This window comes from Urocampus carinirostris, chromosome 14 (genome assembly GCF_059441175.1).
Source record: "Urocampus carinirostris isolate Australia breed hairy pipefish chromosome 14, RoL_Ucar_1.0, whole genome shotgun sequence".
Lineage (NCBI taxonomy): Eukaryota > Metazoa > Chordata > Actinopteri > Syngnathiformes > Syngnathidae > Urocampus > Urocampus carinirostris.
Genome location: NC_142362.1, coordinates 28130805 through 28145108, shown reverse-complemented (window position 1 = coordinate 28145108; position 14304 = coordinate 28130805). Strand labels below are relative to the sequence as shown.

At 40.0% G+C, this 14304-nt stretch overlaps 1 protein-coding gene across 4 annotated transcripts in view; it reads left to right on the top strand.

Annotated features, from left to right (window-relative positions):
• The window catches only part of myo16 (myosin XVI), a 208090-nt gene extending 196609 nt beyond the window's left edge, over positions 1–11481 (top strand). For 3 of the 4 annotated variants that reach the window (XM_088352519.1, XM_088352518.1, XM_088352517.1), the window contains exon 35: positions 7845–11481. In XM_088352519.1, the coding sequence (XP_088208645.1) occupies positions 7845–8018 (174 nt within the window). In that variant the 3' untranslated portion in view covers positions 8019–11481. Of the gene's footprint in view, positions 1–2452; positions 2566–7844 lie in introns of all 4 variants that reach the window. The other variant, XR_015852658.1, reaches the window with a different exon arrangement.
• Positions 11482–14304: the final 2823 nt, after the last annotated feature.

The following is a 14304-nucleotide window of genomic DNA, read 5'->3' as shown; positions in this document are numbered from 1 at the left end:
CACACACGGCCCGATCGCCATACTTCCACACTAGCAGCATGAGTGCTGTCTAAATTTGAAGGATGGCGTTTTTTGTTGCAGCTGTTTTTGTTTTTATTTACATTGGGAGGAAACGGCCTCCCCGGGGCAACGTTTGCCACCCGTGACGTGCGAGCTTTCGTTTCCTCCGGGTTGAGGTGTTGCGTTGCAAAGCTGAATTTAACACACACACAATACCACTCGACTTCGTTATGTGATAATGATAGCGTAACTAAAACAACTATTTAAAACCCAGGGACTGCCACTGAGACTTACTCAATGAGCTTACAGAGTCTTAAAGGTATTCCCAAACAGATTTTTTTCAATCAGGCACAGAACATGTCGAGTTCCTTCTTACAATTATGCAATTATGTTGTAAGATATTTCAAGGCGCAAAGTCGCTGTGACATCATCGGAGGAACAATGGCAAATCCCATTAACACAACATGTAAGGCATCTCCGAAACAGACAGCGATTGTAGTGAACTGTGATTACATACCGCATATTTCTGCTTGGAGGAAATAGGAATTGTTGCTAAGGGCCCCAAGTGTTTTGTCGGAAGTGCGCGCTTCGACCTCCAAAAGCTGCATAGGGTAAGTTTACCTGCTTCTGTTACATAGTGCATTCCCTCTATTCCTTCGTATCCTTTTAGGTAGGCGATCATGCCTTTTTATTTTTTTGCCGAGTGTGTTGTTGTTGGTATAATTTTGTCCAAGATAGCTCCCTGTTAGCGTTGTGGCTGCTGAGGGTTTTCCTGTTTTGTTGCTCCTGGTTGGCGCTCGTTGTCTTCCCACCGTTACCGCAAGATTGCCATGTCCCCTGATTTATTACTGCCCTGGTACGCGTTTCTCACCACAGCCATTGCCAATTTCTGTTGTTAGTTCCCAGTTAGTCTGGATGCTAACTGCGTGTTTTTTGATCATCCAGCCTCGTGTTTTTTCCGCCGAGGCTGCAGCTGCCTTTCTTGATCGGTCCTGGTTATCCCTGCTGGCGGCTCTCCATGCGTTATTTTTCTGGTTAGCCCCTTTTTGACTGCTCGTATTTTGTTGTATCATTACTGCATCCACCTGCGACACAAAGCTTGAGAATTCTCAACAAAAAACACCCAAACTTCCCTTAAAACACTGACCTTTTCAAATAATTAACACATAGAACATGGCAACGGCCTTACAAGAATGGGGTTGTTCCTCTGATGAATTCACAGCTCAGGATGAACGAGACATGCTGGCTTCAAAATACATGATTTTGGAAAATAATTGGAATATACCAAAGAAATGTGTAAAAACTATGTACAATATTATCTAGGTTTTCGCGGTCAATATAGGGCAGAACCCCGCTTCATATAAAACCCCAACGGTCAAACTTACCTCGAGATGATGTCTTTATCGAGTAAGAGTATACGACTTTAACAGAAATTATAACTATAGTTCAAAAAATAAAAACACAAAACACCAATTGCAGTTTATTGAATGGTATTTATTGTAATAATACAAAAGTACAACAAATTGAACGGCTTCTTCTAACAGTGGAAGAAAGCGATTTAGAGAAAGGCGGGTTAGCTGCACATTGGCATAGGGTATCCCCGGAATGGGCCAGGTCTCTGCGATTAATAAAATACAACTCTCCCAAATGTAGTTGTTATCAGTGACATTGAAAACAAATGAATTCAATTAAAAAACTGCGAGCCAGCGAACTAGCGATAACCGAAGCGCGAATCAGCAAGGTGTTTCTGTACTATTATTTTGAGGTTCCTGTGCGCCATGGCAACTTAATGACTGATTGGGCTCATGAGAACTCTAGTGTGTGTGCATTTAAGGACAGCGGTGACGGACTTTCTTTCTGGGATTGCCTGATGTTTTGCTCATCCATAGCGCCCTCAAGAAAGCTCGCCACGCCTCGCTGCTTTTGTAAGACTTTGAAATTATACCAGCCTTGTTTTTGTATGTACTTTTCATTCTGTTATTAGATTCTTATTCCCTTCCTCTTCGAAGCGCCTTGCGTTAAATCTCTATTTCCCCTTAAAACTTCTTAATTTGACGCGTGTGTATGCGCTTGGATCCGGTCCCACTAATAAAAAACATTTTTTCACATTTTGCTTCTTTAATGATTTGGGAATACCTTTAATAATTATATGAAGCAACCATGCTTGTGTACATTTAGTGAGCTTGACACTTGTACCACATTGTCTTCAAAAGTGGACACTTTCCAGCTGCTCCGTTGTTGGTGGTAGTCAACCTCAACCGCCTGGCGGAGCACCCAAGTTCAAGGTTCACCAGTAACATCATAAATCAGTGCGACACATAACTGGAGGTCCAGTCACACGTCTGATTAAAACCCCTGAAGAGCATTAGCGAGATCTCTGATCACTTTGTCAATATGTCCATATAACCGCAGATTGTTATTACTTTTTTTTTTTTATTCCTCTATTTTCCAGAGGGGTCATCTCAATTTTTCTCCATTTGGAGCTGGGGCCGCCCTCTAATGGATGAGGGCGCGGGGGCGGGGGCGGTAATCAGGGGCTCTCGAGAAGCCACAGTTGGGGATGTGGTAAGTTATACCAGAAACACGATTTGTGGCAATGTTTCCATCAAATCCATTGTGACTGGAGATGCAACAACCAAGCGATTATCAAATCAAAGGCCAACCATTCTAATCACCAATTAATCGGCTGGATACTTTTTCAAGTCATGTGGAATTTTAACTTTTCAGTAATTAATATTTGTTTTTTCATATTATATTTCTCAATATAGGACCATTTATTTTAAAAACTATTGGCTATTTGGAGTTTATTTTTAGAAGAGATTTTTTGGGAATGAGATTATTTCGGCCTGATTTTTTTGAGATAATAAAAAGGAAGGTTTTTGAAGATTTTGCAAAACTATATAGACCAAGTTTGTGATCAATTTGCAATCAATTTAGTTTATTTCTCCAAATTTATATTGAAATGTTCCTTTTTTTTAAAAATAAATTGAATAAAGTAAAAACATTTTAGCTCATCGGATTAGTTATGTTTTTCGAGAAAGTTATGGAAAGAGATTGTTAAATGGATTGTTTGTTGCAGCCCTAATTGTGATCCAAGCGCTCTTGGGAATGTCATCTTCAGTGTTGAGTCCATTTTTTTAGAGAGAGGGAGGAAGTCCCTCACTAAAAGTCCTCAATCATCACATTTCTTTTCTCACGCGAGAATATGTGAGCACTTCTTCTGGATACAAATTGCGACCTCTAATTTAGTGTTTCTCAACTGGTGGTTCAGGCCCCAAGAGTGGGTTGGGACCCATTTTCTGTGGGTCGCCTTTGCCTTCGCAAAACAATGCTAAGACAGAAACAAAACAGAGGGTCAGTTACACTCCTTAACAGTAGATGGCGATGATGCCTCCTTGGTCTTTTCCTCCTGTTCAGGCATTTGGCGCCCCAACAGTGTTTGAGACAGATAACAGAAATAAAAAACAGTGACAGCAACAATCGAGTGGAAAAAAATAAAGGCAAAATATAAAAACGATGTATGAATGTCTGCAATTGACAATTGAATCGCGACTGGAAGGTTGGTGGTATATATATATATATATATATATATATATATATATATATATATATATATATATATATATATATATATATATATATATATATATATATATATATATATATATATATATACACACACATAAATTAGCTTTTTATCAGTATATTAACCTTTACTATCTACATAATCAAACAATCATTAATGTTTATAAATATTTTGGGTACATAATTGTTTTATGATGAAGCTATTTTAAAGCACCTTTATATGCAAGTATGTATGGTACTTCCAACTTGCAACTTCATCATCAAATATGCTATATGCACAACATACAGCACAGATGAAATTACTTAATTTTGTTTGTTTCCAAACATCCAATAATTAAGACATAATAAGATACAATACAAATGACGAATAGAGTAAAAGTGTAAAAAAAGAGAATGCATTAAATAATTGAAAATTTATAAGGTTTCTAATTAAAAAATCTGCAGAGTATAGCCAAAATCTAAGTAGAACAGTTTTGCATTGATTTGGCAGAAGGCAGAGAATGGGAGGGGGTAGGGCAGGCAGAGAGTTCAGAATCCTGACAGCCTGATGGAAGAAACTGTTCTTCAGCCTGCTGGTTCTGTGACTCTGCAATATGTTTCAAGGTGAAAATATTTTCCTATCTCTGCTTCAAAATGTTCTAATTCAAATCTGATTCAAATCTTTTATATTTGAATTAGATTTTCTTTTTTTTGGGTGGCAACTTGTCACAAGGGTGGAATGGAGGGTCCTGTCAAATCAGTTGAGAACCACTGCTCTAATTAACCTCTGATTCCAGAAAAACTGTTTCTTTTCATACTACTTCAAATTTGTTAACCTAGTCGTTCTTATCTCCAGAAGTATTCCACAATAGAGGCCTTCACTGTGGCCTGCTGGTCACCCACTTTTGATAGCCCTCTCTGTTTGAACAGGAGAACCCTCCAATGCAAAAAGTCCACAAAGTCCTTGTTTTCCTAATGTGGAGTGGAAGAACGTGACCGCTTTGTGCGCAGTCTGACCCAGACTTTTTGGGTAAAACAGGGGCAGGAACTTTGAGGCATGCCGCCTTTATCAAATTCTTTCTCTCTCCCTCCCTCTCTCGCCCTCTGGCTGACTTGCTCGCTCTCACGCAGAACTTCAAGTAGTGTAATAATCCCTGCTGAACCACTCAAAAGTTTAGGGCTTAAAATTTTGGATGATTTTTCGACCCACTCAAAACTGTTGAGACGCCAATAGAGTAAATCACAGCAGTACAAGGATGAAGGATTACATTTTCCACGGGGTTATTATCACGCTTATCGTGTTAGATAGAAATGAGACTGCTATTTTTAAGCATTTTATTTTTTGTCAAACTCGTATTTCAATGAGACACAGGTTTTAGATTTAATTGTAGCAGTGATGTGCGGTGAGGTTAGTGTCGGATGAAGGACAGACAGCTTTGCAAAAGCTTTTGTCGTCTTAACTTATGAATGAAGTCCGAACGCTGTTTCTTTTGAATAAAATCGTCAATAGACAGGCAATCCTTTACTATGACAAAAAATCGATGCATCAAGAAAATATCTCTGGATGGCTTAAATTGTTAGCTTGCTAATATTATCACTGATACTAATTTGGGGGGAATAAATTGGGCATTAAATCAGAATCAATGGTCTCAATACCGCCCTCTGCCAGGAGGCAAGAGAATTGCGTGCCTCACTCTGCATCAGAGTTGAGAGGCACATTGTAAAAGGAAGACTCTCGCAGGGGCCAGACTAGTAAATTAGAGAGAAAGAAAGAAGCAAGAAAAATAAAATAAGAAATAGGGAAAGAGAGAGAGATAAAGAGAAAGAGGCATGACGAGAGATAAAGATAAAGAGAGAGGAAGGAGGGAAGGAGGGAAGTAAGGAAGGAAGGAAGGAAGGAAGGAAGGAAGGAAGGAAGGAAGGAAGGAAGGAAGGAAGGAAGGAAGGAAGGAAGGAAGGAAGGAAGGAAGGAAGGAAGGAAGGAAGGAAGGAAGGAAGGAAGGAAGGAAGGAAGGAAGGAAGGAAGGAAAGAAGGAAGGAAGGCAAAGAGAGAGAAAGTGAGAGAAAGATAAAGTGAAAACTTGGAAGACAAAGCAAAATAGATACATTTAGAAAGACTAAAATAAATAGAGAGATAGAGAGAAAGAGAGGGAGACGGAAAAAGAGAGAGACAAGGAGATGAAGAAAATAAAAAGAAAGACATGGAGCTAAAAAAGAAAGAGAGAGAAAACGAAAAGAGAGAGGGAGAGAGAGAGAGAGAGAGAGTGAGAGAGAGAGAGGGAGAGAGAAAGAGAAACAAATGGCTAGAAAGAGAAAGAAAAACACCTACCAACATATTGAAAAGAGCGCCTAACTTTAAGGACATCCCCCTGTCATAGCAGAACTGTTTTTGCGTACAGATTTACAACCAGTATTTGATTTGAGCAATTGAGACACAATTAAATCAAGTCAAATTTCTGTTTGGATCTAACAGTGGCTGGAACCATCAACTATAATTTTATACAACCATATATCGTAATGCACGACAGCAATACAATGCAAAAGGTCAAAAACAGTCAGAGCTGGATTAGATTGCACAGCTAAACCGAATTATCACGTAAGGTCGCTGTTCAATTATACGACAAAAGCTGTAATGTGATGTCATCTATAAAATGTAACCTCCATGCCCTGTCCTGGTATGGATCAGCCATGCTCAGTCCCGCTCCTGGAATTACTGACGGAGGCGGATTGGAATTCCTGTCCCGGATTGATTTACCTGCACGCACACTGGCAGATGACAGATGTTTTGCTGGATGATCCCTTTCGAGGTGATACATCTTGGAGATGTAAAAGAGATGTTACCGGAGCTTTTAATCCAAGGAAGGGGGGTTTCCCAGCTCATCTCCGGAATGATAGCACCGTTCCGACCATGGATTCATCTCTGTCGTTGTTCCGACACGACGGAGAGTCATATTCTGGTTTTCAGTAATGCTGTTCGGTCTGGAATAGCGGCCTGATGAGAGTATGAAACGTTCTTGGCCTTTTTTTTAATCTTCATTTATTTGATTTTGTGTCCTCACCAACAACACTCATCTGCTTGCTATCCATGCTACAATTTGCTTCAAACTGCGAAAATGTCTCCACTTTTTAAGATCCTCTTGTCCAGTGTTTCTCATCCAGAGTGGCATGGGATCCTGTCTATTGTCTATTGCAGGAAGTTGTCCAAATTTCATGCTAATGGGTGACAAGAAATTTGTAATGGTTGGAAAAGTGCGGGAGGAGAGAATGAAGGAGCAATGATTAAAGTAATACCTCTAAACTCCTGCAAAAGGACAATTTTGTGGTTCCTTTTAAATTAGCCCTACTACGATGTTCTTCTTAAACTGATTCATTTTACCATGCTACGCTTCTATTGAAATGTCTAGCATAAATGTATGTTCCAGTCCTAAATTGTTTCTCAAATGGCCTGACTTCAGGACCCACCATTCCATAGGCCACGACCCAGATCAAAAACAATTTCCCACCTCTCAAATCCATTGATGGAAAGGACTGTGCAGTTTAGAGCAAAAACAGTTAAATAGACTCACCATTTAAGTCAAGTCAAGTCAAGTCATTTTTTATTTGTATATCCCTTAATCATAAAGAGTCTCAAAGGGCTGCAGAGGTTATTGCACAGACTATTATTTCAGACTATTATTACACCATCCCCTGATCTGAAACCAACATGAGGGCAAGGAAAAATTCAAAAACCTCAACTTGAGGAAAATGAAGAAATGTAAGACATTTTAAAAAACAAAACATACCAGATATACTTGCATATGGGCCTACATCGCATATTTGCTAAAACTGTTTTAAAAAAAGCCACATACTAAAAGGAAATTATATCCACAATATTTACAAGCATTACTAATTATTTAATTATGTAGATAATAAAGTTTAATATACTAGTAAAAAGCTAAAAATACAACATTCTTATACCATTTACTTTACCTGTCAGTATAATAAGAAATTAGAACCAACAAAATCAAAATAAAATGAAATGTTGGCAAACACGATTAGGCCGCCGCCGACCGACTGAATAGGAAGTGGAGATAGCAAAGGGCATTATTGCTATATAATTATTAAGGAGTAAAATTGACCCACTGTTGTTTATTCTTGGTACTAGTTTGCCAAGGCCCGCGACCAACTAAAAAAGAGCAAGCGACCCACTTTTGGGTCCAGACCCACCAGTTGAGAAACACTGTTCTAGAGGTTCCACTGGCTTTAATTCTGACTTAAATATGGTCCCCGTTTTTTTGCAGGCGTTCCAGAGGCTGCGTCTTTCCAACGGGGATTCGGGCAGTGCCCTGCGAGAGCTCCTGCGATGGCGGCAGGCCCAGGCCGAGGGGCGGAGGGCTTTTAGGCACCGCCCACCACCTAAATCTCCGCCCCTGCCGCTTGCACTACTCTGGTCCAGCAGAAAGAATTCACCGTGACTCAGGACAATGGTGAATCGAGAAGCCCGCCAGTTACCAAGCACTTTGTGACTCTTAAGAAATACATGGAAAGGATTCCCAGGGAAGACGCGTGTAGTCCTATTTATTTTGCTGAGGACGGCATGATTGGCCCGAGTCAGGTCGGGCTCTATTTCCCCAAACAAGGTGCTTCTGATTATACTTGATGAGCTTTCAAGCTACACTACCGTTCAAAAGTTTGGAGTCACTTAAAAATGTCCTTATTTTTGAAAGAAAAATACAGTTTTTATCAAGAAAGACAGCATTAAACTAATTACAAATACACTCCATGGATTGTTAACATGGTAAATGAATATTTTAGCTGAAAATGCCCTTTTTTATGTAATATCCTTTTACGTGTTTAGAGGCCCATTACATGAAACCGGCAGTCGAGTGTGCATTGGGTTTGCTACTTCTATGATGTTAACGTCTAAAAATAGTTTAGCTGGTTAAATAGGCCATAAAATTGACCTTTGACTTAGTCAAATATCAGGAGCATCACGTTTGTGGGTGCGATTACATTTTCAAATTAGCCAGATAAAGAGAATGTTTGAAGGTATGTTCTTTGTCTAAGAAATGAAGGCTATTCCATGTGAGTAATTGCCCTGAAACTGAAGATCTGGTGTGTACTACGCACTTCAGAGAACAGCACAAACAGGCTCTAACCAGAGTAGAAAGAGAAGTAGAAGTCATAACCAAGCAAGAGGACAATTACATTAAATTCTCCAGTTTGAGAAAGAGATGCCTTACATGTTCTCAACGAGCAGCTTGGTTAAATAGTACCCTAAAAACACCAGTGTCAACATCCATGGAGAAGAGGCAATCCCGAGATTCTGGCCTTCCGTGCAGGGTGGCGAAAAAGTCTTGAGACTGGCCGACAAAAGGAAGAGATTCATATAGGCAAAACAACAATATAATTGGACAACTCATTCGAAAAGTACAAGCTTTTGAACGGTCGTGTTCATTTCAAGTTTACATGTCCACGACGACGCCTTCCGGGTTTGCAAGTTTCAGTTTCAGCTCTGCAAATCAACAGTGGAACGTGGATAATTCCACTTAATTCCAAAGGTGCTGTCCTCGCCGCAAGCCTTCGAGGAAAACCTCTGGATGAATGCATTTAACTGTGGGGTGATAGAGGTAGCGAAAAATGTGTTTTATCTCTCCGTGCCAAACTGTCAGCCACTGTTCTCGCCGCCGGCGAGGATTCCACGAACGATTTGTTGTAATATACGTACGAGAAACGCATTGAAAAGAAACGAATGACCTTCATGTTTGCAAAGAACATTCGCCTCTTTCCCTCCTTGACTCTCGACCCCGGCCGGTCTCTGCCCCCCTTTGGTGTTTGACCCCCCTAACCTTTCCTCACAGATGTGAGCATCCTTTCATCTGTTTCTACGGCAACCGTAGTATAAGTAGTGACCGTTGTCCAAGCACAGAGATTTAAAAAATGCAGATTGAGACAAAAGGACGCCTCACAATGACTGACAAGTTTGTTTTGAAGATGTGAAGCTCTTGTATGATACTGTATCATATTGAATATTTACCATAAATTCCGGACAACAAGCCGCTACTTTTTTTTACATTTTGAAAATTGCAGCTTTGAACACAATGTGGCTTATTTATAGATGTATTTATTTATTTATTTATCTGTGGCGGCATCAAGGAAAATGGCGAGCTGCTCTTTTCACAACGCTTGTGCTTTAAATACAAAACACCACGTCTGGAAACATTTAAGACGCGCTTCAAGAGAAATTAGTCCATTTTTTTTCCCAACATTATTTTATACATAACAAATAATGAAATAATACATGACAAGAGCACACTCATGGTATTTCAACATTTCCACCCACAAATCAAGTCCTCAATTTATACATCCGAATTGTACAGCGGTGGAAGTTGCCTATTACAAACGCTACACTTCTCTTTCCACTCCAAAGGCGACATCATAAGGTCGCTGGAGTGCCCTTTATTTCTTAGGGAACAATGTCAAGCGAATGCAATTTGGTCTTTCACAGCACTAATCAACAATTACTACATCACAGAAAACACATCTGGGTTGCAATCTGGCACTATTCTCCACAGTATGGTTGCCCTGAATCACCATCTTGAATAGTCAGATGATCCTAAAACAGTGTCAGTTCTGCGGAGTATGGCCTTGTTGGCGTTCTGCAGCCAGAGCAGCACAAATTCCCCACGCAGTAAGATCGGGCCTTAAAAATAAATCCAGCCAACCAGACCAGCAGGTATTAAAGCCTGAACCACCCTGAACTTGACCAATTATTTGTATTTGAGGGAGCCTGAAGCAAACCAATATCTTATCAAATACCAAATATCTTCTTTTATTTGTGAGGACACAGGCGGAGGTTGGGGTATTTTGGCCGTTTAGCCGACTACTACCCTTTCCAGCACTCACGCTTCACTGGGTCTGAGGAGACGAAGCCAAGTGCTCAGTTCTGGAGGGGGATGGAATCCTTTATGCAGATCCTCCACAAAGAAAAATAATAGAACAATGACCAGTGAATGATTAAAAAAAGGTAATGGAGAAACTGGAACCCGAACATAATGATCGACATTTTAGGCCCAACCAAAATCTTGGGCTGAGCTCAGGCTTTAGATCTTACCCCTAGGACCAGGTGTTCGCCGGGCTTGAAATGTAAGAAATAGACATGAATTGCTATGGCTGTTTTAAGCCTGTGGTTTAAAACTCAGTGTGCTGGTGCATAGACAAAATTGAGTTTTGTTCTTAAATTTGAGCATGTGGCTTTTAATCAGGGGTACTCTGTAGTCCGGAATTTACGGTAATTCCTCCCATTTCGGCCCGCCATTTAGTTCCATTTCGTTGCTTTGCTTACATGGATGTTTTATTGCACTGTGTACATGGTAGCGGGCGAGGTGGGGCTCCAACTGCCGCCTGATCTTTGGAGACGTGCCTCAGCATATCAATAGCACTAATTGAATTCTCGCTCCTTTTGATTACCCTCAATGTGTCTGACTGATTCTGCCTAACTGATGGATCAGGGCTGCATTCATCGCATGGCGACATACTTGTATATTCTCGAGGATACATCAGAAGACACAAAGGTATTAGCTGAGTGGTATTTCCGACTGACGGGAAGAGACTTTATCACTGGAAGCCCGACAACCTGTATTTGCGATGTGCTTTTCCGAGTTCAATGACGAAATCCTCAAATACAGTTCCCTAACCTGGACTTCAACATCCTGAACTGTATATAATTTCCATCAGAATCTGTGAAAATGCTGAATAGTGGAATTTGTGGACAGGTAAAGGCAGCTGCTTCATCTTTTTGATTGATGGGTTGCTGTATAACCAAAAGCCCCCTGTTGCACCGGTATTGATGACTATGGCAGCTATTTGATTGTGATGTCAAAGCAGGGCTGCGTTTGAAGGTCAATGATGTCATAAAGATCCCTGGTTCCAATGCAACCCGACTATGTAGTCTTGTCTTGTTTTGCCATTTACTTTACTTGGTCAAAGTCAGTGCAGGCCTTGCATTTCAGACCTAGGCCTTCAATAGGCTGAATGAATCTCAACCCTTATTTTGGGGGCTATAAAACCTTTACTGCAGCTACAGCTGTGACACAATAGTATCAATAATTACCTTTCGTAAAATCACAATCTCCTTTGTTTCCTCTTGAAGATTTCAATTAGTGTTTCGAACAGATCCCGTGCGTTTCAGCTCAATAAAGAAGTTCTTTTTTTATTGCCATCAAAATTAATACTGAAAGCCCAGCCTGTCCTGCTGTATTTTTGGCAGGCGTTTTTATTCGATTTAGGCCTGAAAAAGTCGACAAAGGAGCGGAAATGAAATTTTTTATCTACCTTCTTTTTGTCTTACTTCATTTACCACCCCCTAGCTAATCATAGTTTGTGAAACCGTTGATGTTCTCTAAAGCCCACTAACAGATGCTCAGAGGTCAACCTCCCTCAAACATCAGGACATGCCTGCTCCATGTGTGGGAGAGTATGTGGTTTTAAAATCGACCTCCATAGCCATGAGTCGGCATCAACGTCAGAAACACTGAACCAAACATGATTTTCTCAGATTTTTCATAATCTGCAGGATATTGTGCCCTGTGATCAAATACTCACCTCGTCAACCAAAAAAAGTGTTGTTTTATTTTCCAAACAAACGAAAAAGTTTGTATCCCTTCCTGGTAAAGAAAAAAAAGTGGTTAAAAGAATCCAAAGAATCACAAAACACATTTTCAACTAATATATCTGAAACAATCCGAGATTCGTCCCCTCATCTTTGTCTACTTCAAAACTTTTGCTTGGGTCGAATCCAACCCCAAAACACAAAATATGCTACAATACACACAGCTAACCAAAGAGATTGGTTTCCTTCCGTACAAAAATTACCTCAGGCAATCCAAGATTTCTAATTTCTCTTTTGTACAATCTAATATTCCCACCTAATCTTTGTCTTCTGTTAAGAAGCTGTGCTATAGTCAAATCCAACCCCAAAACACGAACAAAGCCACAACACAGCAACACAAAAAGAAAATATAGAACTTCAATTGGTCAAAAAAACACATAAAATTGAAATCAGTGAAAATAAACTCAATCCCAAAACAACAAAAACACATTCAACTGATTACTTTTTCGATCAATCTAAGATTCTAACCAAATATTTGTCTTCTGTTTGAAAGCTGTGCCAATGTTTAATCCAAAGGCAGTGGAGTAACGCTTTTTATTCATTGTTATATTTTTACAAACCTTAATTTCACACTTGAGCAAAACCCCTTTCATGGGTTGGAAGGGTTATTCAAAAAAATCGATCCGATACGGTTCCTAGTTACCCGTTGAAAAATGTTATCCAAATACCATAATATTACAATAATGCAGGGGTGGCCAACCTGGTCCTCAAGAGCCACATTTCCTGCACGTTCTTGGAGTTTCTCTGGTTTAATACGGGTGATCCCGATCAGCTGGATCATTATCAAGCTCCTACACAGCTTGCTAACAAGCTGAAAATTTGCATCACCTCCAGGACCGGGTTTGCCACCTCTGCAGTAATGTTACTTGATTACTTTCGATAACTTTTGGATTACACCAATATCACAAATGCTAATCAAAGTCAAAAATATACATCTTAAAAAGGTTATTACTAACATTGTGATAGAAATAAATGAAACATTGTAAGAGAAATGGACCAAGTTAGGTAGTTGATTGTAGTTGTACAAACAATAGCTAAAATGTAACTGCGTAGTATCATATAAAGCCAAAATAAAACCGTCTCTTTCATGTGGCAGACAAGATATGCTCGGTTTCAGTTCACATTAATATCAAATTAGTACAATGATCACATCGGGGATTTTTCACTTCAATGAAATGCAAAATACAAAAAGAAGATAATCAATTAAATTTACTAAATTCCCCTGACGTACGCATATTAGCAGTTCCAGGATTGAAACAGCAAGCTCCTTTCAGTTCAACAAAATGAGTGCTACATGAAAGAAGAAGTAAAATACAGTACTACGATACGGACGTCACTATGGTCCACACGCATGTGGTGTTTAAGCCTTATCTCTCTCTTATCTCTCTCTTTCTCCATCTCTCGAGTACCAATGATTGAAATGATGATGAATTATGACAATTCATCTAGCGGCGCATTCTGTATTTGTGAATAGAACTTTGAATAGAATTGTAAACCTGCAAAGTAATCCCTATTCTGAATAAATATACCTGTAATTTGATTACGTCTTTTACTGTAACTGTAATATGTCCAATTTTGTTGTCACAATATAACCCATGTTGTAACAATGACAATAAAGATAGATTCTATTCTATTCTAATAGAATGCATTCATTATCTGCACTGCTTACCTACAGTAGGGTCCTTGGGGTGCTGGAGCCCATCCCAGCAATCATCGGGCAGTGGGCAGGGGACACCCTGAACTGGTTGCCAGCCAATCGCAGGGCACACGGGGACAGACAACTCACTCGCTCATTCACACCTAGGGACAATTTGGACCGGCCAATTCACCTGAAATTGCATGTTTTTTGGAATGTGGGAGGAAACCGGAGTGCCCGGAGGAAACCCATGCAATCACGGGGAGAACATGCAAACTCCGCACAGGAAGGTTGGTAGCTGGATTTGACCCATGACCTCAGAACTGGGCGCGGGCACGCTAACCACTCAGCTGTTGTGAATACAATAACATTATTTTTTTTATCCTAGTCACGTAACGCAGTTACATTCTGTCACTACCGAAGCCTGTCCCTCTCTGTACTTTCCCCTTGAAAA